Here is a 27,200-nt window from a genome sequence, read left to right as displayed (position 1 = left end):
GGGCGCGGGCAGGGTGCAGGCAGGGCGCGGGCAGGGTGCAGGCAGGAGGCGGGCAGGGTGCAGGCAGGGTGCAGGCAGGGCGCGGGCAGGGCGCGGGCAGGGCGCGGGCAGGGTGCAGGCAGGAGGCGGGCAGGGTGCAGGCAGGGCGCGGGCAGGGCGCAGGCAGGGATGGACGGTGTCGTGCTGGGGCCCCTTGCCGGCTGCAGCGCGCACTGCAGCGGGTCGCATCCTGCACACCCCGCGGGGGGCTGGGGATCCCTGCGGGGCTGGGGCCGGGGATGCACGAGCCCGGGGCGCTGGGGCTGAGCCGCGTCCCCCCGAGCTGCCCGTGACCTTGGGGCGCCGCGTTCCCCTGGGTCTTGAAGTTGGTGCTTTGCAGCACGATGGGGACGGCACAGGCGTGCGGAGCCCGCGGGGTCACAGGCTCGCCCAGCCCGGCCCCAGGCTGGGTGCTGGGTCTCGGCTGAGCAGAGCTTAGGCCAGACAGACTGGGGGGGACACACAAAGCCGTTAGTTTCTCGTCCTGGAGCCGGGTGCTCCCCCCACCCCACGCAGGAACTCCAATATCTGGTTTTATCGTTGCCACAGAGCTGTTGCAGCCGAATGCCGTTTCACAGCCCGGCTGGAGGGGAGTGACGTTTTCTTTAAGTGCAACGCATGCATATGCTTGGCAGTTTAAGAGAGCAGAGTAACCGTATTTCAGTTGCTAACATCTCTGCACTGTTTGTGGTGAGATAAATGATCCACTGCTTTATTGAAAATACCCCTAAGCAGGGTTTGTTAGCACAGGGTCCAAAATTAAAACAACGTAGAGGCACCAGGTAAGCGAGTGCTAAGGGAGACGGCTGTATGGTGCGCTCAGAGCCGCTCTACTCCACTCGGAGATTACAGCAAGAGCTGAATCTTCAGCTGGTGTAAATCACGGCAGCACCGATTTCCACAAGGCTGCGCCAATTTACGTCATCTGAGGATCTGGCCCAAATTCATGCAAGTCATTTCCAAAAACCCAACATTTTACTGTCATGAAAATGTCAACATTTATTTCTCAGCTTGCCATGATGCCTGGAGGTTGAGCTAGCCTGTAACCCCGCTTTGCAAGTAAAGGGCAAGAGAATTTACCAGCACCAGGCAAAAATACGCTGCCTTTCGATGCTTCTTGCTCTTTGGGGGAAGCAGGACTTTTCAGCAGGGCCTAGTGATTTTATATGCTTTGATTTGCAAAACTGCCTCCTGATGCTGGTCTGTCGTCAGGGAGGTGAGTCCCCCCCTGCCTGCATCAGAGCTCCTCTCCTGCGGCGTTGGGGGGGGTGTTAGGGCTGAGTCCCCGCAGGTGGGAGCTCAGCTTGGACACCCCGAGTGCAGGCATCCCCCGCTGCTGGTAGAAATCTCAGCCGGAGTATTTCAGTCCTCGAGAGAAAAGCGAACGGTGCATGCCAGGTGAGGGAGGCAGCGGTTCCGTTCGGTGAGCACAGCTCCCGTCCTGCAGCTCCGCTCCCAGCTCGGCACAGCTCCCCACGGGCAGCCATCCCGTGCTGGCCACCGCGGCGAGCGCTGGCCACGCGATGCCCTGCGGAGGGTCTCGGGGGAACATCTCATCCCACCAGAGCATAACATCTTTAACTGAGACTCGTGACATGACGGTATATAACAAAAAAATATAAATATGAGCTGTTGCCAAAATGCAACCCAGAAGCAGGAAAAGGTGAGCAGTAGAAGCTCGGCAGCGTGTGGGCAGCTGCCAGCCTGGAGCTGTCCTGGGGTTTCTGTCCTCTACGGGCCCGGCAGGAGCTTGCATAGAAGGTCGATGACAAGCGACGCTGGCTGCACAGTGTCGTACTCTGCAAACAGGTGACAGAGGTTCTCCGAATCTGTCTGGCTTTTGGCCACAAACCCAAAGATCCTTTGAAAAAGGAGAGAGAGCCTTATGTAGTTTGCATCCAGGAATCCAAAGGAATATGCTTAAACTAGGCCCGGCCACAAAGCAAAATCCCGGTTCCAGCAATTCCACCTTGGCCCGCTCCCCAATCACGTTTACTTGGAAGCAAAACAGCCGAGAGAAGTGTTTCTGGCAAGGCTTCCCCAGCTGTGAAAAGTTTCTTGAACGCAAGGTAGAGCCAGATATAAACTCACTTCCTGAGCCCAGAGCAAGCGAGTCACTGGGAAGGCTGACGGATTTGGACGGGGGCTTTCTACATGAGGGGATGCAGAGAATTGGGCTTAGCCAAGCCTCTCATCAAAACCTACAGAGCAAAACTCCCCACAAAGCTTCACCCATCAGTCCCACATCTCATCGTGCCACCACGTTAACTTTTATAGCATCCCCTCTTCATTTTTAAGCTTTGATTCTTTGCTGCTGTGCAAAGCTTTGCAATGCACCCGCTGGAGAGGCGAGGCTGGGTCAAAGCAGCATCTCCCCCCCCCCAGGTTTCCACCGGCACGCTTCAGCTGCGGGAGGTCCCTGCGCAGGTCTTACCTCGAGGACTTGCAGTACTTCTGCCACCTGAGGGAAGAACAGAATTGGATTTGCTCAGAAGAGTGATATTTAACTCATTCCATCAGCTGCAAAGTCAAGGTTTCTATTTAGCTAAACCCAGTGCATTAAGCCCAGGGCAGGGGCTGCACAGCCAGTGGTTGGGATTTGGGATTTTAAGCGGTAGAGAGTCGGGAGCAGCAGAGCCGCGCTGGGAACCGTGGGGAAGCGAGCACCGCGCGGCGGCTCCGACCAGCTCGGATGCCCTCATCCCGCAGAGCAGCCGATAACTCACTTTCTGTTCTCAGGATCCATCCCGCAAAACCTGATGGCAGCCAAGGGGTAGTGTCGCCTGAAAAACACCCTGTTGGGGGAGGAGCAGAGCGTGGCGTTAGAGGAGGAAAGTGCCTGAGCAGAGCTGGTGGGAGAAACAGGCATTTGCAAATTCAAGCCCTGCTCAAACTGTTGTGGCTGCTGGGGAATGGGGGGTGTGGGGGTCCCGCTCCCCGGGGCTGCCTCCAAGCTGGCAGCTGGCAAAGTGCAGGCAGCTCTTGGGCTGAGCCGGCTCCTGCCTCCCACTCTTGAGATGTTGCCACTAGCTTTACGTAAAGCAGCATCATGCCCTGTGCTGTAACAGAAGGGGTCAAGTCCATCTCTGGATTGCAACACGGATTTGTCCTAGCAGGCCAGTTTTTCTTGACGTGCTGCAGATCAGCACGTTGGCAGGCTGAGAGGCAAGAAGAGAGCTGTGCGGTCACAGGCGAGCTGCATTTCCATGGCCATTTAGCTCTCCCCCGCAGCTCCCCACCGGTGAGCCCTTGGCCGTGGCAGCCCTGTCCTGACCCTCCCCATGTGGCTCTTACTTCCTCTGGATGTCCGTCAGCGTGACTCCCTGCTCGGTCGCTCTGAAGTGCACGAGGGTGGGTGTGGGCAGCGTCTCCAGCTCGAAGGTGGAGGAGATGGCTTTCTGGATGGCCGGGGCTCCTGTGAGCGTCTCCATGTTCACCGAGTTGAGGTACAAGACGTTGCACACTGCAAGGACAGCACAGAGCCAGGCTCAGCACGGGGCCAGCATCACGCTGGCGTCTCGCTGCGCTGAGCACGTGCAGCGCTGAGCACAGCAGTGCCAGGTCCGGGGCCGGGTCCCAGGCATCATCCTGCAGAACCGGACACATGTACGTGGGTCAGATTTGTTTTGATGAAAATTAAAGACTTGGTGACTCAGAAATTCTTCACAGATTTATTTTGGTTTATTTTAATTCTTTGCACTAATTGTTTTAAAAGTCGAAGTATTTAATTTCCGGTTTCTAAATGTCAGATTTGGATTTTTTTTCTGTTTATTACATATTTCCTTTAATGAAAAGCAGAAATACCCCAAGCCAACTAACGGCTGAAGGCCAACGTAAAACATGACATTTCAGGCTGATTGAGCTGTTTAAAGGGCTGTTCTGGGTCAAACTAAACTTTTCAGCTTGCCAACTTATTTTTCAGAATTTCCAGCAAAACAAAGCGGTTCCCAACTCCCCTGACTGCGCCGTGACCCATCTGCGTGGTCTCCTGCCCATCGCTCTCTGCTCTCACCTGGAGCCCACCCACCGCTGCACCCAGGCTGGGGGCACCTGGGCGCAGAAGAGAAGCAAAGACCCTTCCCCGTCCTGCTGTGCAGTTTCCATGCATCTCCCATAAGGTCCCTCATCAATTTAACCAGCCCCCAACTGCCCCATCCCTCTCCCAGAAGCTCCAGATGTTCAGTGCCCATCAGTTCAATACCCTGGTTGAGGCCAACAGGAGAGAGGCTTAAAAATCAGGGGCTATTTAGAATTGTGGGAATTGTGGGTCTTTTATCAGCCTTGGGACTTCAAGAATTGTCTTTTCAAAGCTTACTTCACTATTGTGAGGACCAAAAGTCCCCTTTCTTTAAAAATATCAGGTTCCCTTGCAGGCCCATGATCTGAGGATGTGAAGAAAACCCGCAGGTGTCTCCAACCTGGTGGTAAAGCCAGGAGGGGGACATTGCACCGGCACCCACAGATGCACTGGGGTGACCTGCTGTTCTGCACAGGTCCAAAGACAGTGCCGGCTTTTCAGCTTCTGCTGTGAATGGTGTCAGAATGGATGACATAAAAAAAGAGAGCCCTGTGGTTGATACGTAAAGACTAAAGCCCAAAGCATGGGTGCATGCCCAGAGCTCTAGCTATTGGAAACTCGACTGTCCCCTGGTGTCCCCCCCTGCTCCTTTCCTCACCGGCAGTGTTCTTCAGCAGGGATAGTGCGGATTCAGGAGCACAGTCAGGGCTATCTTCTCCATCAGCAAGATCTGCACAAACGACAGACAGGAGCACTGATGTCCACAGGTCAGGCTGCTCTGGGTCACCACTTTGCATTGGGTGAAATTCCTCATCTCACAAGAGGCTCAAAGGCCCAGGACTGCTTAAATCGCAGGGGTTTCGAGCAGTAATTAATTTAATTGTCCTCCGTCTCCCTCTCCTGGTTCCATTCATCTCTGATCTCCCCACTCCTCCTTTCCTTGCCCACCCGCAGTTGTCCCCTGCTCCCCGCTGCTTTGCTGACCACCCTCCATCCCCAGGCAGAAGCAAGTCACCACCATCTTGTACTCGAGTCAGGTCTTGCAGGTCCCTGCTCCACCTACAGCCCAGGCAATCAGCCCCGTTGTGGGGGCACCCAGGCGGCTCAGCCCCCTCCCCACTGCAGGACCGTCCCCATCTCCCCAGCCCAGCAGGAGGGACCGCTCGGAGCATCTCTCCTGCCCCTGACACCTACCTCGGCTGGGGATGCTCAGCTTGCAGGGCAGTGCCAGCGGGGTGATGGCGTGCTGATACACGAAGGCAGAGAGGCTCCCTGCAACACAGAACCGCGAGTCGGGGGGGGCCTGGTGCCTGAAACCTCCCACCCGTGCGGCTCTGGCCCCTCAACAGTGTCCCAGGGACCTCAGAAGGAGGGAAGGGCGGAGCTAAGCTGGACTATTTGGGGCCTCACAGTGACAAAAGTGGGTTTTCCAACCCCCACCCCATGTTCTTGTTTTGGAGACTACTACTACAGTCTCACAAGCAGAGAAGTGTGGGCAGGAGCCAGGGGCTGGAGGGCCCCCACACAACACACTCACTGCAGGGCTGTGGAGCAGCCCCGGTCCTGGCCGGCGCTTCAGGGGGCTTTTGGAAACAGCTCCTGGAGCTGCCAGGGCTGCTGCAGGTCACGGCACCATCCTTACCGAAATACAGCTCCTCGCTGGCTCCTTTCAAGTGCACCCCTTTGGCAGATGACTCGATGAGGAAGTGCCGGACGAGGTCACTGCTCTCATTGCCTGGAAGCAGGATTGAAGACAGCGTCAGCACCGGCACAATTGACGTTGTTTCACCCCTGCCCTCCCCTGCCCGCCCCGTGGCCCCGTCCCAGGGCATCCACCGGCGCTTCTGCTCTGCGTGGTGAGCGCGGTGCCAGTCCCCGTGCATGGGGATGGGCATGCACAGACGCCACTGCCAGCGTCACTCGCACAACCGGAGTCCTGCGGCTTCTCAGCTTGCTTTAGTCTGACTGGTTTCAGTTAAATCCCTGAAGCAAACCCCACCTTTCTGAGCGAGTGCCTGTACCTGTCTGGCTGCCAGATGGAGAGACGGGAACCTTCATCGCCAGTCCGAAAGACCCCCGGTACGATGTGCTGTCCCGCACAATGAACGTGCCTGGCTCCTTGTCCTTCAGCAGCTGGATTGCTGTCAAAGCACAGGCGGAGGCTCAGCCAAGCAAAACAGGTGGAACCTCCCCGCATTGCATTTTGCGTCCGGCCGATGCTCTCGCGGGGAGTCGCTCCTTGCCAGAAGCGAGAAATCATCAGGAGCGTTTGCTGAGGACACGCACGTCCCTCGTGCGGGTACCGACTGCAGTGCCCCTGCAGACTGAGGGGCCCCAGCTCGGTGCTGCGGGTCCGTGGTCCCCAGGACAAAGTCAGCCCCTGCCCAGGCCATGCGGAGTAGCAGCACAGTCAGAGGCAGGAGAAGCTTTTCTGGATCTGGGGGGGGGGGGGGGCTGTGGTACAGCCTGGCCCTGAGCCCTCCCCCTAGACCTGTAAGTAGGTCTCTCAATGCCCATGAACCCCAGTATACTTTGAATTGCCATCACCGAGTCCCCACAGGACCTCAGCACGGGCAAGAGCTGGACTGAGGTGCTGCGGGGAGGCAAATTCCAGCCTGGGGAACAGGCAGCAGTCCTGCAGACCCACAGAGAGCAAGTCTGAGATGGGGTTATCCCAGCAGAAACACTTACTGCCTTACCTTGGTCCCTGGTTATGCTCGGCTTGAACCAGTATTTCGATGTGTCCATCACAAACTTCATGGTCGGCTGCCCAGCCCTGAGGGGACCTGCAAGAGACCTTACGGCGTCAAGGCCAGCGTGGGACCTGAAAGACATCACTGAGCGGGACAGAGCCCTAGCAAAGATATTTCTCTTCCAGGCTGGCTAGATTTGAAGTGTTTTTTTCAATCCTTTTGACCAGAGCTTCCTCCCTACTCCTCAGAATAATTCATTCTCCACGAAATTATCTCTCTTGGCAGGCTGCGATGGAGTGCAGAGAGGCAGCACATGGAATCCCCCAGCAGTGCCAGTCTGTCCAACCCTGCACAAGTCCACTGGACCATGGGGATTTACACCAGCTGAGGATCTGACCCGCAAAGCCCTCCTGCTATTCCCATAAGAATCCCAATTAAAACCCTCTGCCCTGAGAACTGCCTTTGCCAACCTCCTCCAGAGAACAATAGCCCTATTGTTTACCCTTGAATGAGAGACCTTATAAACTCTGGTATCTTTAGATGTCCTCCAGAGCAAACTGGAACCCTAACCCCTCCTCCCCACCCATTCTGGGGGCACAAAGAAATGACAGAATTATGGTTCTCATTCTCAGGTGCTATAAATATGCATCTCTGCATCTCCTTGAGGGGACCAGAGCGTTTCTGCCTGCTGAGCATGTGCCCCAGGACCCTGGTGGGCAAAACACCATAGCTAATGCAGGGTCATCAGCAAAGAGCTGGAGACCACCGCAGACCCCTCCAACCCTGCGGAGATACATTGAGGACCTCTAGCGCCAGCGAGGACCTCCTGTCCTTCCTTCATGTCTATAACCCACAGATAAACCAGAGCAGGAACCGGTGTTTGCTCCCCCTTTCCTAGCAGCTGTTGGGCTCTACAGCTCCTTCCCCCTCCAGACCTGCCCTGTGGCAGGGAGGTGACTTACTGTCCGAGACGCAGGAGAGCGCTGGTGCCGACAGGGCATTGTTCAGGCCACCGAGCCTCAAGGCCAGGCTGCAGCTGGGAGGGGGGCTCTGCTTGACAGAGGCTGGGGGGGCTTCAGCCAGCTTGGAAGATGCATCTCCTTGTTCCAGGCACCCGTTCACCAGCAGCACCGGGATGTCGGCTGCGGAGTTGAGGATGGAGGGGGGGCAGCTGCTGGCCTGTCCCTTCTGGGACGGGGAGGTGTTGGCTTTGGTGGAGCAGGCTGCCCTGGGCTGGTGGGGACTCAGGCCAAAAGCTTCTCCAGAGTGAGTCCTGATGCTCGGGGAAGGTGGGCAGGGGCTGCCCAGAGAGCTGGCAGGGGACGGGCAGTCAGCGGAGCGGCAGATAGCGGGGTGAGCATCCGAGTCGTCATTGTGGAGCGAGTGGGTGCTGCTGCAAGAGGGAGACAAAGAGCAGAAGGAGATCAGTGGGGTTATTTAGCCGGGATGGGATGCACAGCCCATCCCAGAGACTGCGCTAGCCCTGCGGGGCATTGACTCCCAGCCTGAGGAAGGAGGTCCTGGACAACGGGACTTGGGGTAACCGCCCAGTGCCCCTTCTGTCCCCATCACCAGCCTGAGACTGGGACACAAGGCGGCATTTACCTTCCAAGGATGTAACTGGTGTCTGAGCCAGGGCTCGTGGAGAGCAGGGAGACCCGGCTGCTCCTCTGCCGGGCCCTCACCACGTGCACGGGCTTCAGCAAATTGTCGAAGCCCGGGGAGGTGCCGAGAGCCCTGGGGCTGTAGAAGATGCTGTCCGTCTGGCCAGCCGCACACTGCTGGGGGACAGCAATGCACTCAGATGCTTTGCCGCAGGTCAGGGAGGCAGCGCAGCTCGGGGCGCCCAAGCGGGGGCTCGCGGGTCCAGGTGGGCTCGAGAAAACCACGCTGCCACTGGTGCTGTAGTTGCCTCTGAGTCCCCCTTTTTGGGGCAGGAAGCCATTGCCCTGGGGAGACCTCGAGAACGGCGTGCCCAAAGGGCTGGGGGAGCCCTGCAGCAGCTCGGAACACGTGGCTCTGCCTGGCGTCATCTCTATGTATTTAATGTCTGGAGGAGGAAAGAGGAGGTCGTTACCAATTCAGTGTTTGAGTCAGGTTCGTTAGCTAAGCTCTGTGGGGGACATGCATCTCTCTTCTTCTTGCTATTAATTTTGGCTCCAGTTTGCATGCCCTGCAGGGCTGCTTGGCCCAGGGGAGTACCCCCAGGCTCTGCAGGGAGACCCCCATGGCCCAACGCTGGCCTTTGTTAAGACCCTGTGAGGGCTGATTTCTTCATGGACACCAAGCCACGGTGACCCACCCAAGTGCAGGCGGGCTTCCAGGCAAGAGGGGTTACATGCGGTCATGTCTGACTGCACAGACCCCCCTCGCCAGCATTGCACAGCCGGTGCTTGCCGAGACCTGCAGCAAGAGGTGGGTGTTTCCTCCAGCAGCCACCCTGTTTGTACCTGACTCAAGAGAAAAACATCTGGCTGCTCCCCCCAGGGATGACATCAGGCTCGGAGGGTGCCCACGGCAGCAGGCGCGTGGCCCTGCACACCCTCTGAGCTGGCTGGACAGAGGAGCACGGGGGACATCACCTCGCCCCCAGGCACCGCTGGACACCCGCGGCATCTGCATCATGGCTGCGGAGCGGGAGGCAGAGGGAAGCCGTGCGGGACAAGGGCAGTTACAAGGCTCTAGGTGTCAGCTATGGGACCAGGCGTGCCAGCAGCAAGCGCGCAGCCCAGGGCAGGGGCCGGCTGCTCTCCCTTCCTACCTCCCATCCTGCACAAGTCTCTTTAGAGAAATAATTTCCAAGGCAGTTTCTATGCCCGTGCCCCGCTGTGTGTTTTTTCCTGCTCCTCCATTCATGCTCAGGGCAGCAGGGCATCTCCTAGCCCCTTTCCTTGCCATTATTTATAAGGTAACACATCTGATGGAGCGTCACTTGCTCCAAGACCTTCAGTGACCTCACAGCCAGGGCAAGGGGATGCCTGGCTCCCAGGTGCCCGATGCACGTCAGTCACTGGGTTTCTTGAACAAGGCCATAATTTCTGGCTGAGCTAGAAGGTGCCTTTTAGCAAGAGACACTCAGACTTGATTTAAGGGCTTGCAGCAATGGCGAATTCATCACCTCCCCAGGGAAGCCGTTCCAGTGGTTAATCACCTCCACTGCTAGAAGCGTGCGCCTCCTTTCTAGTCTGAACGTGCCCAGCTTTGTTTTCTTCTGGTTCTTGCCCTGCCATGGAGTTTAAGAAAGTTCCCCTTCTTAAAGGCGTTTCTTGGAGAGAGAAGAACCTTTTTGCTGCAGCAATGAAAAACTGCTCTTAACAGCCCTGAGCTCCCTGGCAGTTGATGTTATGTGCCTCGTTCCTGGGAAACAGCTGCCGGTGGGACCTGCCGATGAGGGTAGCTGGCTGGGGCAGAGCAGCTGTCTCCAGACTGCCAAGCACTGCAGACCCTGTTTACTGCAAGGAACAACCAGACCTCTGGGGCATAAAGCTTGATGAGCTGGAAAAGCACAAGTCTGTACAAAAGTTACTCTCAGAGCGCCTTCTCTATGCTGATCCCAGCGCAGGATTGGATCGGCACGGCCAGCGGAGAGCCGCCGAGGAGGCGCCGGGTAAGCTAGAAGGGCTGGTCCCCAGCGGGGACGCAGCTGGACCACGCGTGGGGAAGGAGCCAGAACCGCAGCCTTCCCCCTCCACACCCTTACTGCCATTGGCAGCCAGCAGCAGCTCCTCCAAAGCCCATCCTCGGAAAGGCTCCGGAGCCACGTGGTTCTGGTATCAAACCTTTTGTGTGCAAACCCTTACAGCAAGCTCTTGGCTGGATGCTTTCTGTCAACGTCTCCCTCAAAAGGGGAAAAGAAATGGGGATTTTAATTGTCCTTTAAAGAAATAACTGAAAAGCATCTGCACCCTGGGCTAACGAGGCCCTTTGCCTCCTACTTTTCTGCTTTTGCTCCTGCTTATCAGGTGTGGTTAAGCCTCAAATATTTGCTCAAGACCTTGGCAAGTTTTTCAGCATCAAGGAGTGGCAAAAGTGCGGCAAACACAGAGCCCAGCTGTCACGCAAGCTGAGACACTCTCCTCTTCTCCAGGAACAAGCAAGTACCAGAGGAAGTTAGTGACTGTCATGAATGTGTCTCCTATTGCTACAGCATCTATTCTGTTAAAAGCCCTCCCCGTGGTTTCTACTAGACAAGAACAAGCCCCTCCTGTGGACTCTGGGCACCATCAGTCTCCTGCCAGCCCGCACATCAACTGACCGTGCTTGCAGGGAACTTAAACCTCAGGCAGAAAGGAGGGCGTGGAAATTATTCAGAAAGCGCAATGGGGCCCTGTGCAGCCCTCCCCTGCACGGCCAGGGGAGGAAAGGGGGGCAGGAGCCTAATGGGAGCCTTTCCACGGGGCCAGCTGGCGTGAGATGGGAGCAGTGGTGCATGCACAGGTCGCACGGCTGCAGCAGGAGGTGGGTGAACAGGGATGCTGTGCAGCAGTAGGAAGTTTGCATAAAAAATAAGAGCTGTTAAAAGAAAATGAAAGCTAAAGTGAGGCTTTTCCCACTGAGTTCAGGGCCAGGTTTCCAGATGTTCAGTTCCACACTTGGAGCCAGATTTTCAAAACCACTAGCACGCTACCTGCTGAGCTGCTCGGGACTCCAGCCCTCGAGTGATGCCTGAAGGAGAGGCATCTGAATGCCTCCAAACACCAGTCTGAGGAGCCAAGAGCTGAACTTGCACTTTGTCACAGTACTTTATCTGTAAGGCCACCCCCTTCCATCCCAGCGGGAAGCAGGGATGCTGTCTGCTCCAGAATCGCCCAAGCCCTGCAACGTGCTCGCACTGCTCCGGCCCCTGCGCTCCCTGACTCCAGCTTAGCTGCTTCCCCGTTGGAGCATCGGGACCCTCACACCTGCCAGGGCTGCAGTTCAGTGCACTTGCAGACAGGCACCTCGTCCTCCTCCAGCCCCACGTTCCTCATGCAGACATTTGCATGAGGGCTCAGGGAGAACAATTTTTTTCATGCCTTTAACATTCTCTCATTTGACCTTCCTCTGGAAAGAGGCCTAGGGACAGATTTTCAAGGTATTTCCATGTCTAAAGACACAGACAGGCAATAAGGCTTTTCAGCAGCAGTGAGACTGTATCTTTAGGCACCTAAACTCATCACAGATCTGTCCTCCAGCGCACCAGAACGCTTGCAGCAGTGTGCAACACGCTGTCTGCTTGTGTTACCCTGCACACAGTGTGTTGAGCAGCAAACACGCTGCAAAAGAGCCACAGGCAAGAGTGCTTGGATCAGAAGCAGCACACACAGCACAGCTTTGGATTGCAGGGATGACAGAGAAGTGTTGCAAAAGGGTTCACGTAAGGCACCCAGGCATGAGAGCAGAAAGAGGGGGTTGGTATGTGCTGCTGATGTTCTGCCTTGTGTATGCCAGGTATGCTGCTGGAGGAGTGCACAAGCCCTGGAAAAAGAATTTCTCTGGCAAAATGATTGGGAACATTTAAATGGGATGGTTGTGTAACGATCAGTACCTTAGCCCAAGGCTTTGGAAATCTGGCTTCAAATCCTTGTGCTTCCACAGGTCAAGTATGACCCTGGGAAAGGCTCCACTGCCCTTTGGTAGAACTGGGGCTCTGCTGCAAGGGTAAGCACGCGCCAGATGTCGCACCCAGAGGTCAGTGCCTGTCCCTAGTCATTGATGGTAATAACTTGGATTAGGCATTTTCTGAGAGCTACAATTCCCATTTCTAATGAGAAATGTTTTCTCCAAACACAGGGAAACAAACGTCAGGTTGAATTAAGGCTGTTCTCCCTGTTTTCTTTTGGATGCTGTTGAGCTAGCTGGACACAAGACATTTCAAAAGTGGTCAGACCGGGGCCACCTAAGCACACAAGTTAGGCAGAGAGCCTGGATACACAATCTGTTCTCCTGCTCCTTTACACGAAGCCCTGATGTCAGCAGACAGTATCCCACGCTGATCCCACTGGGGATGGTGGGGGATGTCACCGATGCCCATTTCCAGCCCTTCACAGGAGCACAGGACCTCATCCTGCCCACAGCAGAGGGGGCTGGGGCTGGTGTGTAGCCAGCCTCTCCGCCCTGGACTTTCACTCTGCCTCTTGCAAATGGTTTTCACTAGGTCTGAGCTGCGCTGGCTCCACCGCATGACCAGCACCTTTTGCCTCACCTATTGCCTCCGGATCTTGTTTCTTGGTGGCAGCAGCATCACCCTGAGAAGCAGGTTGGGCCGCATCCTTCACCGGCTTGCATGTGAGCGGCTGAAAGGTCGGATCGATTTCTAGGATCAGCTGGTTGAGACTCTCTATTGATATGTCCAAGGTAGGAGACACCAGGTGAGCCTCAGGATCTGTGCCGGTGTCCTCCTCCTTCTCCTTTGCCTGACACGGGGCAGCGGGTCTCTCCAAAGAGGTATCCTGCTGCCCCTTCCCCTGGGTGTGAGCAGCCATGTGCTCAAATATGGGGTGGGCTACGTACAGCCCTCCGCCGGGAAGCAGGCGTGCGTTGGTGTGCACCATCGCGGACGGGTCAGCCCAGCCCTCCGTTGAGTAGTAGGCGTACTTCATCGGCAGCAGAGAGCAGCCGGGGTACCCCGCCGGGTGCAAGCTCTTGCTTTCCTCCTGTGAGGAAACACACACGGTCTGTCCAACACGCAACACGTGGTTTTGTATGACCTGTGACATGGTTTGGTTTTCCGATTTGATGCCTTAGAGTCCAAGGGAAACCTCGTCCTCCTCCTTGCCTCCCTTTCTCCACCAGGGACCTCAGACTCCTTCTTCAATCCAGCGTCTCAAGCGGAAGAAGAATCTAAGGAATGCAGAGAGAGGAGTGGTTACGCAGGCATGCCCAGGGCAGGAGCAGACTTCAGCGGAAAAGTCTATAAAAACGGGGATTTGGAGTGCAAAGCTGGAATTCAGCTCATAAGAAAACAAGTCATCCTGTATTGCTTTTCCACCCCCCTCCAGCCTCTGCTCCCGGTGCCACAGTGCATTTGGGCAAGTGCAAGGAGGATTAATTCGCAACTTTCAGGATTCAAAGGCCTAAAAACTACATTCTGCTTTTTTTTCCACAGCACTTATTTTTTTGGTTAAGAATGAAACGAAATATCAGTCTAACGACTTTTGCATGGGACCCTGACCCTCGGAAGCCATCCGGGGAGGCAATGGTAGACAGCGAGCCTGGAGCTGCGCAGGGTAGGCTTACAGTGGGCCAGGGAGACGGAGCAGCCTGCCAATGTTCTGCGAGTGGGTGTACATTTAATCTGAGGGTTTATTTTGCTGGTACAACGTGAGCTGAGCTCTGGAAGCCTGTGTATGTGGCTGTTTTCTCAGTCAAGGCACTGCTCTAGGAATCTGATTGCTATTAAATTTTGAATACTCTCTGGCTTCGCTTTAGATAGAAAGTATCTTTGAATTCGCCATTAAAAAAACCCCACGGCAGAGGGTAGGCTTCCCTTGGGGAGTTCTGGGCAAAAGGTCTCGGGACACCATTTGGGGGTGGGGAAGTCATCCAACTGCATCAGGAACAAGTGGGGTCCCCCCAGCTGCTGCTCTCCCTCGTGCTCATCTGCACGCCGGCACGGTGGGAGCTGCCATTCAGCAAAACTTGCTGCCACCAAATGCACTGGGGGAACCTCGCTCATTAGTCTCAGGATGAGGAAGATAAGCCTGTTCCCTCCACACCCTCTGGCAGCCAAAACTCAACGTCTCGGTGCTTGGGGACAAAAAAGCCAAGCACATTCTCCATGCCCGGTACTGCACGGGCTGCATGGGAACGTGCCCGTCCTCTCCAGGCAGCACCGGTGGGGACCAAAGGATGCCCGGAGAGTTGGAGCCAAAGGCTCACTGACAGGAGTTAATCCTACAGCTCAGGGCTCCCTCCTCCATACCCTGTGTGGATCTGGTGTGTAATACATACAAACAGTGGCCTACGCTTATTAAAACATTTGTCCTTTCCTGCATCAGTCTTGAATGACTGACTTATTTACTCACCTATCTTGGATTGATTAACTATGGAGTCATAGGATTAAGAAAGAGACACGTTGCTCCTGGGCAGCCAGTCTATAACCCCCATGGGCGAGGGCAGGAGTGCTGGGCTGGCGCGGTACGTCATGTCTGGTAAGCGGTGACTAATTGCCGTGCTGGGTGCTGAGAGCTGTTACGGAGGTGGCTCAAAACAGGCCGGCTTTGCCCTCAATGAATTATATAACCCTGAAGAAGCTTCTCTTCTTGCCGGAGAAAGAGACACCCAGAAGAGCACAGACTCATGAAGATTAATGAATTAGAAGCAGAACATTGCTGCTGTCTGCTGCTGCTCACAGTGTACGGAGCTCGGCGTGGCTATGGATCCTGAGTCACACCAGTTAACACTCTCAAAAGAGCTAGGAGAGGATTTTAAGGACTGCAGAAGTGAATAAATACTTCAAACCCATTTAGCTTCCTCCCAGCCTGGACCCCACTGTGTCTTCTGAGCCTCTGATAGATTTTATTTACAGGACTGGCAGGCTGGTCCGTAAGAAAGGCTCAGGAGCAAGGACGTGTCCTGCACCAAGACCTGTGCTGCAGAAGGGAAAGCACCTCTGGGAGGCAGCTGTTGTGCCTTTAGTTGCAAATTAGACAGGCACATGGCATCTCTGAATTGTAACTAACTGATTAATACTACAGACGGGAAAGACACGCAGCCCCACCTGCACCTCCGGGCATTCGGGGCTGCGCTCTGCAAGCCAGGTCTGTCCCAGCCCCGATGGGAGATGGACAGAGTCCGGAGCAGGTTATCCCTACGAAGGGCTGGCTGTGAAGGGGTCTATCAGAAAACGGGTGGGAAGAGCTGGACTTCAGGGTAGCTGCTCCCCAGGCTCGGGGGGCAGACAGGTGAAATGCACAGGCTGCATGTGGTGGGGTCCCTCCTGCGACCGCAGCAGTGATGCAGCCCAGCAGCTGCACAGCCCGCGGTGCCTTCCCAGCCAGCCGTGCCACGGCCAGCACCTGTGCATTGCTCTTCCTCAGCATTTCTGGACCCAAACCCCCAGGTGCAGAGGATGCAGAGGTGGGCTGGGACCCGAGTTCCCCTTTCCCACCGGCCAGCCGGGCTGGCTGTGCCTGGGCGCTGCCCGCAGAGCTCGTGTCGCCTCTGATCGGGTCACAGCGCGGCTCTGCCGTGCGGTCAGTAGGATCACAGGTACGTGGTCTGCCCACTTCTGGTTTCCTGCCTTGGAGCACCTATGTGCCATGACGCCGCAGGCACTGCCGTGAGAAGTGCAGCACGGTACAAGGCTTGGAGGGAGCGTTTGTTAAATATAAAAAGAAGAGTCATTCCAGGTCAAAAACACAAGCTAGATGGAGTGAAAATTGGATTCTCCCCTGGGGAAAAGAACTGCCTGGCTCCAGTCAGCATCCGCAAGACAAGGCTGGTTTTAATTTAAGTAGGTACAGAAATAACGTGCAGTATGCATGAACAAGGACTGTCAGGGGGTTCCAGGAGCATGCACGCAACAGCTTCCCTCCTCTCTTGTACTCCTGCCCCAAGTTTTTGATCTTTCTCGTGCCTGATGGTGCCAGAATTAGCCTCCAAACCTCATTTCTCCTCCCTTCTCTTCTCTGGGTTAAAGTGAGAGGTCTCCCAGGCTCCTCACAAGAATTTTGAGCCTCAGCTGCAGGCTCTTCTGCTCAGAGGAACAAAGGAGGAGAAGGGCTCGGGCAAAGGAGGTTAATCACAAGGTGGCTGTTAGCCACCAGCATGGTGCAGCCACAAGAAAGACAAACACTGCCCACAGACATCAGGACTTTCCAAGAGCAATCAGAAATAGCAGTGCCCTTGTGCACAGCCCTGGCGAAGGCTGGGCAGTGTCCAGCTGTGCCCCCCGGGCAGGGAAGAGGGGCCGGGCTGGAGTGCAAGGACCATGATCGCAGGCAGGGAGCCCGTATCGCACAGTGAAGCCGACGGCACATCTGTGCCGTGCCACGAGGTGCGGTGCCCTTCACTCCGGCAGCAGCAGCAGAGAAAGCTCTGCAACACAAGCATCGCAGCCCTGGCAGAGGTAACCCAGGCGCTGCAGACATGCCTTACAGGGCTTGGCTGGCTAGCTTAACCAAGGCTGGGAGGATTTACTGGCTGTACAGAAACACTGGGGGAAGGAGCACTGTTGTTTAAGCTAAGACAAGGCTAGCAGAAGAAGAAATGGAAATAAGCTGGCCACAAACACATCTAGACTGGAAATTACAGAGTTTCTGCTTCTGGAAACAGACTGTGGAACAGAATTCCCCCTAAGATGAAGGGGACAAGTCACAAATTTTGGATGCAGACGGACACACTGATAAAGGCTCTTGGTGAGGCAGCTGCCTGCTGTACCAAGACACGCGGCTCGGTGAAGCAGGAATTGCAGTTCAGACCAGTAACCCCAGTTCTCCCCTCCACCTCCAGCCCAGCTTGGCAGGCGGCCCCCTGACATGAAAACACAGAGCCCCCTGACATGAAAAGGAGCTCAGGGTGTCAGCACTGGGACCAGGGCTGGAGCACCCACGTGGGGCTGCGGAGAGCAGAGGCAGGAGGTAGGGTGCTGGGTTTGGAGGGCTACAGGGTGCCTCCTGGGCGGCGGCGGGAGAAGCAGAGTGCCCTTGGGCCAGGGCTGCACCAGGCACACCCCAGCTGTTAGATAACTGCCTGCACGCCCTCCCCAAACCCGCCAGGCACGGCACGGCACGGCACGGCACAGCCAGCCTGCAACGGCCACGTGGACCGAGCTCCATGGAACAAAGTCCCTCCGTGCAGGGCCCTGTCCTGGCTTTGTCTGCTGGAGCACAGCGAGCTCGGTGCGGACCCCCAGCTTCACCTCCGCCCGCGGCCGTGCTGGCTCTCCCCCAGGCTTCAACCGATCAGGCAAGGTAACAGCAATGCCGAAAACGCTGCCTCTCAGCTTCGCCTGGCAGCTGCACACACAGAGCCCTGGATGTCCCAGCGCAGTTATTTGGAGCTAAGACACACGAGCCGGGACACAGGCTTATTCCTTGTCTGCGCAGAGACCCCAAAACAGCAAAGCCAGCTGCCAAGCTTGGGTTGTTTTTCCTTGCAACGTGAGCCCTGGGAGCCTCCCGATGACAAGTCTGTTACACATCCCCTCACCAGGAGGAGCAGAAGGAACTGCTGGGACACCCAGGATTTACAGAGCTCATTACGCCCAGCTGAATCATTGCGAGGGCTGTGGGGTGACTTGCCTAGATTAGCAGGGTGTGCTGATGAGGTTGAGGAAAAAAGTTGCCATGGTTATGCTATATTTTGCCTGCAGAGCAGAGACAGCACTGGTATCACATAGCAAGTATTAATATACCTCCAGCTACAGGGGGGTCCAGCACCTGGAGCACGAGGCAGCTGGTGCCTGAGGAGGGGCAGCCCTCCCAGTGTCCGGGGGGAGAAGGGGTGACTGTCAGACAAAGCCGCCTCCTTCCTTGCTCAAACAAGAATAATTAGAAAGTTCAGCAGCAAAGAAAAGCCTTTATGAAATCCCAGGCAGCATCGCTAACTCTCGGTATTTGATCAGCCCCTGGAGCCCCGCAACGGGGCAGCATCTGTGTGACCATTGCCAAAGGAGGACTTTTTGCTGGGGCAGCAAGAAGCACTCCAACACAACCCGTCAGCGTCCGGCAGCAGAAGCCGTCCTCCTCCAGCGATTCCCCTGTGAACAGCCCCAATGCATTGCTTGTTTAGCAACATTTCAGACTTCTGAAAGGGTCTCCAGGGTTTTGGATGAGGAGGGTTATTAGTTAATGTCGAAATTGCTACTCAAATAACTCCCCCTCCCACTGCCATGCTCCCTTTTCCTCTCCCAGGATGGCTCTTTCCCCTTCAGCAAGAGCTTCTCTGGGTATGAGACGAGCAGCAGAGCCTGGTTCCCCTGTTCCCAGGAGAGATCCCAGCGCAGCCAGGAGGGTTTTCCCTCCAGCTCTTTGCAGGGTGAGGAGTGGACACAGGAAGCTCAGGGAGGGGGCAGCAAGGAGAGCATCTTTAGAAGAGGGTGTCTGTCCAAAAATAGACTGAATTAGCTAATTGTAGGAATGTTTGAGATGAGTTACAGGAATGTGAGATGTTCTAGACACACTAACAAGCTCCTTGGAGCACCAACCTGGATTTTTCCCTTCTGAGACCACAGTCACATCTCATCTCCGTCCCCTTGTGGGACTGCATTAGGCAGTATTATTATGATGGAAGCTGCAGCATAAGAGAGGCTGTTTCTCTGCATTTTGGAGGTGCCAAGGGAAGGGACAGGATGGGAGCTGCTGCACAGAGGGCTCTGCAGACCTTTAAGCATTTCAGAAGGACGCTGTACGTCTGTGCTCCCCTGTGTGTGTTCCCTTGAGTATACAGCACTGCATCCCGGGGCTTGAAACCTCATGAAGCAGCAGACCATGCTCCATGCTCTTTTCTTGGGTCTAAGGGACAAACAGCACAAGGTGGGACTAGATACTCTTCCTCCCCTCCTCAGACCTCCATCTTCCTGCCAATACATCTGCCTACACAGGCAGCGCTCCTGTCTGGACCCCTGGTTGCACAGCTTCCACACAATCATCTTGATGCTCTGCTCTCCTCTTACGCAAGGATGGATCCTCAGGACCTTGGTTTAGGTTTCACAGCATCTCTTGATACTGATCTGAGTCACAATGCCTTGACCTTGCTGACTGTCAGTGGCTTAAGAAAGTACAGTGGTACCAAAAACCTTGACTAATGCACAGCTAGCTGATTTTCCTCCCGAGTCCTACACAAACCACTGCCTCCAGCTAGTCACACTTCTTGCTACCACGTGGCATTTTTATTGCCTTGAGCTCTTAACACTTCACCACACCGCAGCCTCCCACTGAAAAAGCAGGGTGCACACACACAGACACACGATCACAGCCTCATTTCTACAGGCTGAATTCACTTCAGGCAGAGTGAATGAAGCATCTCACATCACTTGTACAGATGCACAGTCAAACATCGCTGGAAGTCTTAAATAGGCTTCAAACTCTGGGTGAATAAGAAAGGTAATTGCTAATAAAATAAAACCCATAGACTACTGAGAAAAGTCCAAAACCTTAGCCTGAGCAAGAAGTATAATCCCATGCCATTTCTCACAGAACATCCAGCAGCTTCCCCACCCAGGATAAACACCACTTGGTCTCTCTGCCAGCCAGCAGTATTGTTCAGGCAGGAACAACCATGTCTTGGCTTATTTGAGATCTCTGCAGCAGATTTCTCCCAAGGCACAAGAATAATCACCAGCTAAATGCAAAGCAGCAGCAGAAGAAAGAGAAGTGATGGAAGAGAGGAACTGATACAAACTGCAAATAACATTAGCATGGAGGATTGAAGGAAAAAAAGGACTCAAAAGAGACATGGAAAAGGCAGAGATGGCCCTTGAAATCAGCACTCAGCAGGTACCTGAGCTGCAGGTCCAGTCTCCTGCGCACCGCTCTTGCTGCAACACCTCCAACAGCACCTTGAGCTCATAAAATCAGCACAAGGGTGAGTCTGTGCAAGGACTCAGTCCTCTGGGAGCCTTGGATTTAACGGGAGCCCAGTCCCTCCCACCTGGGCTGAGCTTTGCTCGCCGCTCCTCCGTGCGCAGGGTGCAGCCCTGCTCAGGCAAGGTGTGACGCAAGAGGGAAGACCCAGACACCGGGATACAACCCAGAGCAGCACTGAGCTGGCAGGAGACCAGGCCACCTCCAAAGCATGCTGGCACAGGATGGCTGAAGGCAGGGAGCTACTCAGCCAAGCTGCTCAGGAGGATGACTTTCAGCTGGTGCAGAGCAAGGTAACTCTGCTTGGAGCAGCTGACGATTTGATGCTACAGCTGCCAAGGGCCAGGACTGTGCTCTGCCCTTGCAATCCCACGTGGGTCAGCAGGAGCCCAAAACCAGCACTCAGCCATGGCACGGGCCCCTTCGCTGCTCATGGAGGGAGAACAGACAGGGACCGTGCTTCAGCCTCGCTCTTCAAACGTCGGCTGTAGGCTGTGAAAACAAATGAAGAGGGAACAAAAAGCACACGACTCTCTCCTCTCCAGCTGGAGCACTGGAATCGTGCCTTCGCTCTGCTATCTGTTACTCTCTGGTGCAGAGGGCACCGAGAGACCTGTTGTTGGGAGGAGCAGTTTAAGAGGTTACAGCCTGGCCCTTTGTCACTGTCTCGGTGGCAAAGGTGCTGCATTAGTTAGTGAGTGAGATTGGTGCAATTCAGTGCAAAGGGAAAGAAACGATCTCCCATCACATCTGGCTAAAGGGCGGCTGTAGACTTCCAAGGCTGCTCTGGCCTGATCTAAAAAAAGACCCAGGTCTGCCCACACCCTCAGCACAATTATCTGACTGGTGTATTACAGGGAGCAGATGAAAAAATATATTTAAAGGCAACTGCGTCTCTAACTCATGTTTGCAGTGTCCAGCCCTGAGCAGCCAGGCTTGACTGCTGCATTAAGCATTCCCGCAATGGGAATGGCTGATAATAAATAATCCCCAAACATCTTTTTGGATTGCTGTACATTTTGGCTTAAGGGTTTCTTCCAGTTTCAGTGGGCACAGAGCCACGCAGCAACCTTTAAAATCATATATCTGAAATACCCTTTTTCAATGGAACTGCCTATTCTGCTGCCCATAAATGCTTTCAGCTTACCGCAACATTGCCACACCGCTAAGGGACGCTTTGAAATGTCCGATTTTATCAGGAAATACACCATATAAACCCCCTTCCTTTAAATTCCTTGATCTCACTTTACAATCTTTCCAACGTTTTATTTATTATCAGCGGTTGTTTTTTCCTTTCCTTACATCCCTGGGTAAACAGTGTTTCACACTGCCAGCACAGCCCCTTTCCTTCTGTAACGGCTGCAAGATTGCAGTGGGGAGTGATGTGCCGGCAGCTTTCCTTTTTCCTGGCTGGTAAAATTCACCATTGATGAGGTACTTGACAGACGGCATTTGTAACCTGGAGGACATTCACTATCGCTATTACTGCACACACATCACCAGTGCGAGACTCCAGCTGGAGGGAGCAGACCGTGCGTAAAGTTGGGGAACCACGATCTGCGTTAGGTCCCTCGAGCTGAGCATCTTCTCTCTCGCAGGATGCTTGGGCAGTTATAGAGGACTGCGCCATTTGCAGCAGCTACAGACAGCGTAGGAAGGGAAAGCACCAGGGCTGTGGGGGGAAAGGAAGGGTTTTGGCAGTAGAAAAAGGTGGCTTTACGCTCTGGTCCCCTTGTTTGCACTCAGAGCACACCCAGCTTTGACGATGTTCTTCTACGGGGTTTGCAACCCTGGTAAGCTCAGCCCTTTGTCAGCAGGATAAAACGTGTTGTTCAGGGCTAAGCATCTCCTTTGGAAAAATGGCACGCAGGCATGCACATCCGAGAGTGACCCTGCGCTGGACCGCCCCGTCCCACTGCCCCAGCTCCAGCACACAGCTGGTTCATGCCTCATTTGAAAGAAGGTGGTGATCAGATCAAACATGACTGCAGTGCTGGGCTGGTGTCCACAAAAGAAGGCGCTTCCATCACACTGACACCTTTCACTAACATTAACTTGCTCAGCAATACGTAAATAAATGCAAAGCTGTTTGCTGTAACATCCCGTCCCATTTGCCCCAGGCTTGAAGAGGCCTCCCTGCCCCAGAGCGATGCAATTCTTTCTCAGTGGGTATCGGATTGTTACTGCTATTGGCACTTATAAAGCCAAATTGAAATCCTGTGTTGCTTTTTTAATGTTGCTTTCAATCTGCAGCACAGACATTCACAACTCAGTGCTTTTCCATTTGCATTGTGTGAGGCACTCGGAGATGTCCTGGAGGGGCCAGTTGCTATAGAAAAAGGCTTGTTTGTTGCAGTACTGTCGAACTCCTCCCTGAGTGCTGAAGCAAGCTCGAGCGTGGAGATATTGCAAGACCCCTCAGAAAAAAACACCATTTTCCTTTGGCTTTGACTTTGCCGGTTTTGCAGTGAAGCCAAGATGTTCGGTGGCTCTTTCGTCAAGCCATTACATCTTCTTTGTGCTCTCTGTATGTGTGGAGTAATGGGAAAAAATTAATGAGGTGGACAGAGGGCTTCTCAACCCAGCAGGGTATTTTGCCCTGCCCCGATGGATCACTAAGCACCCCCTGTGTTGCACAGGTATAAAAATCTGCTCGCATTAGGGCTCTGTTATCCCAGTTACAACCCGGGTTAAGCTGAATTTACTGAGCATGTTTTGTATTTAAGCAGCAATGCCTGTGAGAACCACACGCCAGTCAACTGTGCGGGTGTACTTACACTGAAGTGAAAAATCCCACCATGAACAAGCCTCTGCGTCGTCCTGGATTTTCCCACCCTGAAGGCCCCAAACATTGTTAGCAAACAACGTGTCCCTGGACTCTGTGAATAGCTATATAGTCGTGCAGGTGGGTAAGACTATGCTAATGCAACTCCTCCAAGGTGGAATGGGATGGGTGGCTAGCAGCCAGTAAATGCCACTTTTTTGTTCCCAGGAGGAAGCGGAGGGAAATCAGGAGGAGTGAGAGACTGGCTGAGGGATTGCACTTTGGTCACAGCTGGTAGCTGGAGATGGCGGAGGAAAACCGAAGCGGCCACAGGACTGGCTGGAGGAAACCCTTCCTCCCGGGCCCTCTGCAGCCCGTCTTCGGATGGCTGCTGGCTCAGGGCACGATCACCAGCAAAACAGAGCCGTGCCAGTAACAGCAAGATGTGCAGGGGCTGTTTGCAGAACCGGTCGACCTTCCCAACAGAAGCAGGCTGCAAAAATAAAGAATGAAAATTTATTTCAAGAACAAGAGAGGCAGATAGCCATATAGTCAGGATCATGTAGGTTTTGTAAATACATGGTTACTTGTTTCTGGAATTTGAGCAAAATAAACACACAGATATCAATGAGCTGACCCAACATAAAAGAGCATTTTCAGAGGAGCAAATATTGGTTATGAGTAAGACTTGGGAGTGCTCCCCTGGAATGCACCTGTGCAAATGAGGAGAAAAGGTTAAAAAATGTCTCTATTTGTAACCTCTGCTTGGAACTGAAGATTTGTTTCTTTCTTTTCGTGGAGGGAAGCCACAGAGTGCCTCTGGGGGCTGCAGGCCGGGCAGGGGGGCGAGGTGGGGGAGGCCTTGGGCTGAAATGTTCAGGTCATGCAGAAGGGCTGGAACAAGGGACTGTCCTCCAGGTCCTTCTTCACCCTGGGAACGCCCCTCGGCAGCATCAGTGGCAGAATCCTCTGCGACCACCTCTGCTGGTAGCTCCTCTGTCTCTTCTTTTCTTAACTAAAGTGGACCTATCTGTGCAGACCAGATTTCTCCGAGCATGGCCCTACCTGGGATGTGCTCATAAAAGACAAAGTATTAATTTGACAGCTAAAAAAGAACAAATAAAATTTGTGAGCTGGCCCTCTGCCCAATTGTTCTTCGGGAATGCTCTGCCCTGTGTCCTGCGTTAGGTGCTGAGGCCACCTCCCTCTCACCACTGGCCCCAGAAAACCTTCCAGAAGTCTGATACACAAAAAGTGAAGCGGCACCATGCCCAACACATCAGAAGTGACGCGGGAAGTTGACTGAGCAATGGATCTGGGGAGGAAGCAGGCCGCTGCTATCTTCCTCCCTCCTCCTCCTCACCCCTCCAGCCTTCCTCCCTCCTCTGGGGCCTTCAAAAATGAAGAAAACATGATAAGTGCTGAAATACCGATCTGAAAAAGCCACAGAGGGCTATGACCTTCCTTGGATTGATGGCACAACTGTTACAGACAGAGCAAGTCCAGGCAGCTCCCAGGGAAACCTTTGAGGGATGCCTGACCTGCTTTGTACTTGACTGGACCTCGACCAGGCTGCCAAGTGGTGCGGGGCAGGGGAGAGGACCACGAATACCCACCGAGGTCTGGAACTGGGTCCTGCTGCCACCTCCAAACATCCCCAGAGCCAGCCCGAGCCGAGCCAGCCCCTTCTTTCGGCGTGGGAGCACGTGGGCACAGCACCCAGCACTGTTTGGCAACACGGAGCCCGAAGCATTCAACAACGTTCGTGATGGTGTGAGCTGCCCAGCGGAGGGGACTCGAGGACAGACTGATGCTGGGTACACCCTGGGGCAGGAGGCAGCCCTTCACACCTCCGCTAAACCCCGTTACTAGAGGGCTCGTTTTAACAGCCACGTGCCTGCTGCGGACACCTCACTGCTTCCGAAGCCTCCGCCAGGTGAGTCACCCTTTTTCTTGGAACAACAAAATGTATTTACTCAGAACAGTGACGAGGCCCTTTGGTTCCCCCGAGGGAATGTTAATCAGCCTCCCCGTTCTGAAAGAGGACCTTTTGTTTTCTAGACCTTACAGTTAAGATTGTCACAGACTGAAAGTGCAAGCCTCCGCAGAAGCCATGCCATGCCCAGGAGCATCGGTGAGAGCCAGAGACAACCACGAGCCGGGCGAGGGGAAGGACCAGCTCCCTGTGGCCTGCGCACATGGCCGCACGCTCCGTGGTGGGGGCTGGCTGGGGTGCCTCGAGCCGACAGATGTGTCTGTGCAGGATGGAATCGAAAAGCAACTGCTACAGCCCGGAGCGTGCCAGAGGCGCGGGTTGGGTTGCAGCAGAGCTCCCCGTATCTGTCTGTACATGCTGGGTGGTGTGAGGACTTCGGCAGCCAGCGAGGGGAAAACCACTGACGTCAACAAAATAAGATGAGGTCCTGCTGCTGCCCTGCACGGGCAAAGCTGAGGTGGCAGCACCCGGTGGCTCCTACAGCCTCCCTCAAGGAATTACCTTGCTTTGGAGGTGGAGCACTGAGAAAAAGCCTTTTTTGGCCAGTGCTGTCTGACACTGGTAGTTTATCATGTGCAAACAAGCTACGGACAAGCCCAAAAGAAGACTGGCATCTAGAGGCTCCCTGCCCCAAAGGGCACCGAGGATGTTGTACAGACGTTGCTCAGCACATAATGGAGTCTCCCAAGCCACTGCCACCCAGGATGCACATCTTGGATGTCTCTGGGGTGTTTTCTCAGAGGTCAGGGACATTAGAGCCAGCAAAAGAGCACAGGACAGCTCCCTGCAGCACGCATCCGCGGCTTGCATTTTGCTCTCAAAATTGCAAAGAGTTAGAGACTGGATTCTTCTTTTCTTAACAGCAAGCCCTTTTCCTGAGGCAGCTTTTGACTGACCATTTCCAGTGAGGAAACCTTGCATGGGGAATAAATGCCTCCATATTGCTGTGGTGTGGCACTGCAGGAGGGCAGGAGCAGGCAGTGCAGCTTGTGCCACGCGGTAGCACCCATTCGTCAGAAGATGAGACGTCAGGGCCCAAAATTTTCCTTAGAAAGATGCTTCTAGGATCCACCCCGGATACAACCGTGAACAATCCCACACTGATGTGAGACACTGAATGAATCATGGAGCCACCTGGCTGTCCACCAGAGACGTATTTTAGCCTGTGCCAAGCGACACCATCACCTTGCAGCTAGTCAGCACAGACTTGTGTTGGCCCTGGAGGCCATCTCTGTCAGCAGAGTCCTAGGGGACCCCCAGCTGGGTTGTTTGAGGGGGCTCTGCAAGCTTGGGCTCTCAGGTACCAGAGGATCTTCCCTCCTCTCTTGCTGCTACAGCCAAGTCTCTGGGAGTCTGTTTCTCCATCCACTAGTCCCCCTGTGCTGCCTCAGGCTTTGGTCCCAGCCAGCAGGAGCCAGAACATGGATGGACACCTCCAAGGAGCACGTCAGCAATGGTTCTGTACGCGCTTCCACAGTCCTTCTGTATGGGATCAGCAACACAGGGCTGTGGAGATGCTGCCTGAAAAAAACCACACTTGGAGCCATTCCAGTAACTATCAGTGCTAAATCCCAGGGATTTTCAGAGGAGACTGTCCTGGCCATTCCCAGGCTGAGCTGCCTGGCAGCATGACTCGCCCTGCCCCAGTAAGCCAGAAGCAGTTTCATCATTAAAAACATAAGCTGGTTCAAACTCTCAGCTGGCTGCTGGCTAGCCCAGCGGGAGCTGCAGTGCTGGGTGAAGCCTGCAGAGCTTCTCAGTAAGCAGGGGCTCTCTTGGAGGAGAAATCCTGGAGACGTTTGTGTTTATGTGTGCCCAAAGATACAGAGGCTTCTCCTCTGCAGAGCAAGATCCTAAGGAGTTTGTTTCCCCTTCAGTGCAAAATCCCCAACCATCTAAAAGAAACTTTTCAGTTTGAAAGTGAGTCACTTTGGGAGGGACCCCACAGAGCTCCTCTCACCCATGCACCCCGACTGCTTGCAGAAGCTCCTTGGCATTTAGGCACTGGTCTTCTCAAGTACCAGCAGAAGCTGGTACCTGCCATGGCATGTGGGGCATACTGCTCTGCCCTCTGCCAGACCTGCGGATAACCCACCAGTGAGCCACAGAGCCGGGCAGCGGAGAAGCTGCTGGCACAAGCCACTGGAGAAACCAGAGTGTGGCCAGCTGTGAGGGATCCCCC

General features: G+C 54.6%; 1 protein-coding gene across 1 annotated transcript; it reads right to left on the bottom strand.

Annotated features, from left to right (window-relative positions):
• Nucleotides 1-723: 723 nt before the first annotated feature.
• TNS4 (tensin 4) lies at nt 724-20,244 on the bottom strand. The gene is made up of 13 exons (XM_076356875.1): nt 20,176-20,244; nt 12,935-13,572; nt 8,356-8,800; nt 7,713-8,143; nt 6,757-6,843; nt 6,079-6,198; nt 5,700-5,792; nt 5,252-5,329; nt 4,716-4,787; nt 3,334-3,502; nt 2,766-2,834; nt 2,474-2,500; nt 724-1,900 (listed from the first exon to the last, which is right to left on the bottom strand). Exons 2-13 carry the CDS (start codon nt 13,446-13,448, stop codon nt 1,771-1,773), a joined length of 2,235 nt encoding a protein of 744 aa, XP_076212990.1. The 5' UTR covers nt 13,449-13,572; nt 20,176-20,244; the 3' UTR covers nt 724-1,770.
• Nucleotides 20,245-27,200: the final 6,956 nt, after the last annotated feature.

This window comes from Aptenodytes patagonicus, chromosome 20 (genome assembly GCF_965638725.1).
Source record: "Aptenodytes patagonicus chromosome 20, bAptPat1.pri.cur, whole genome shotgun sequence".
Lineage (NCBI taxonomy): Eukaryota > Metazoa > Chordata > Aves > Sphenisciformes > Spheniscidae > Aptenodytes > Aptenodytes patagonicus.
Note: the sequence above shows the minus strand (reverse complement) of the source record. Positions and strands in the feature narration are given on the sequence as shown.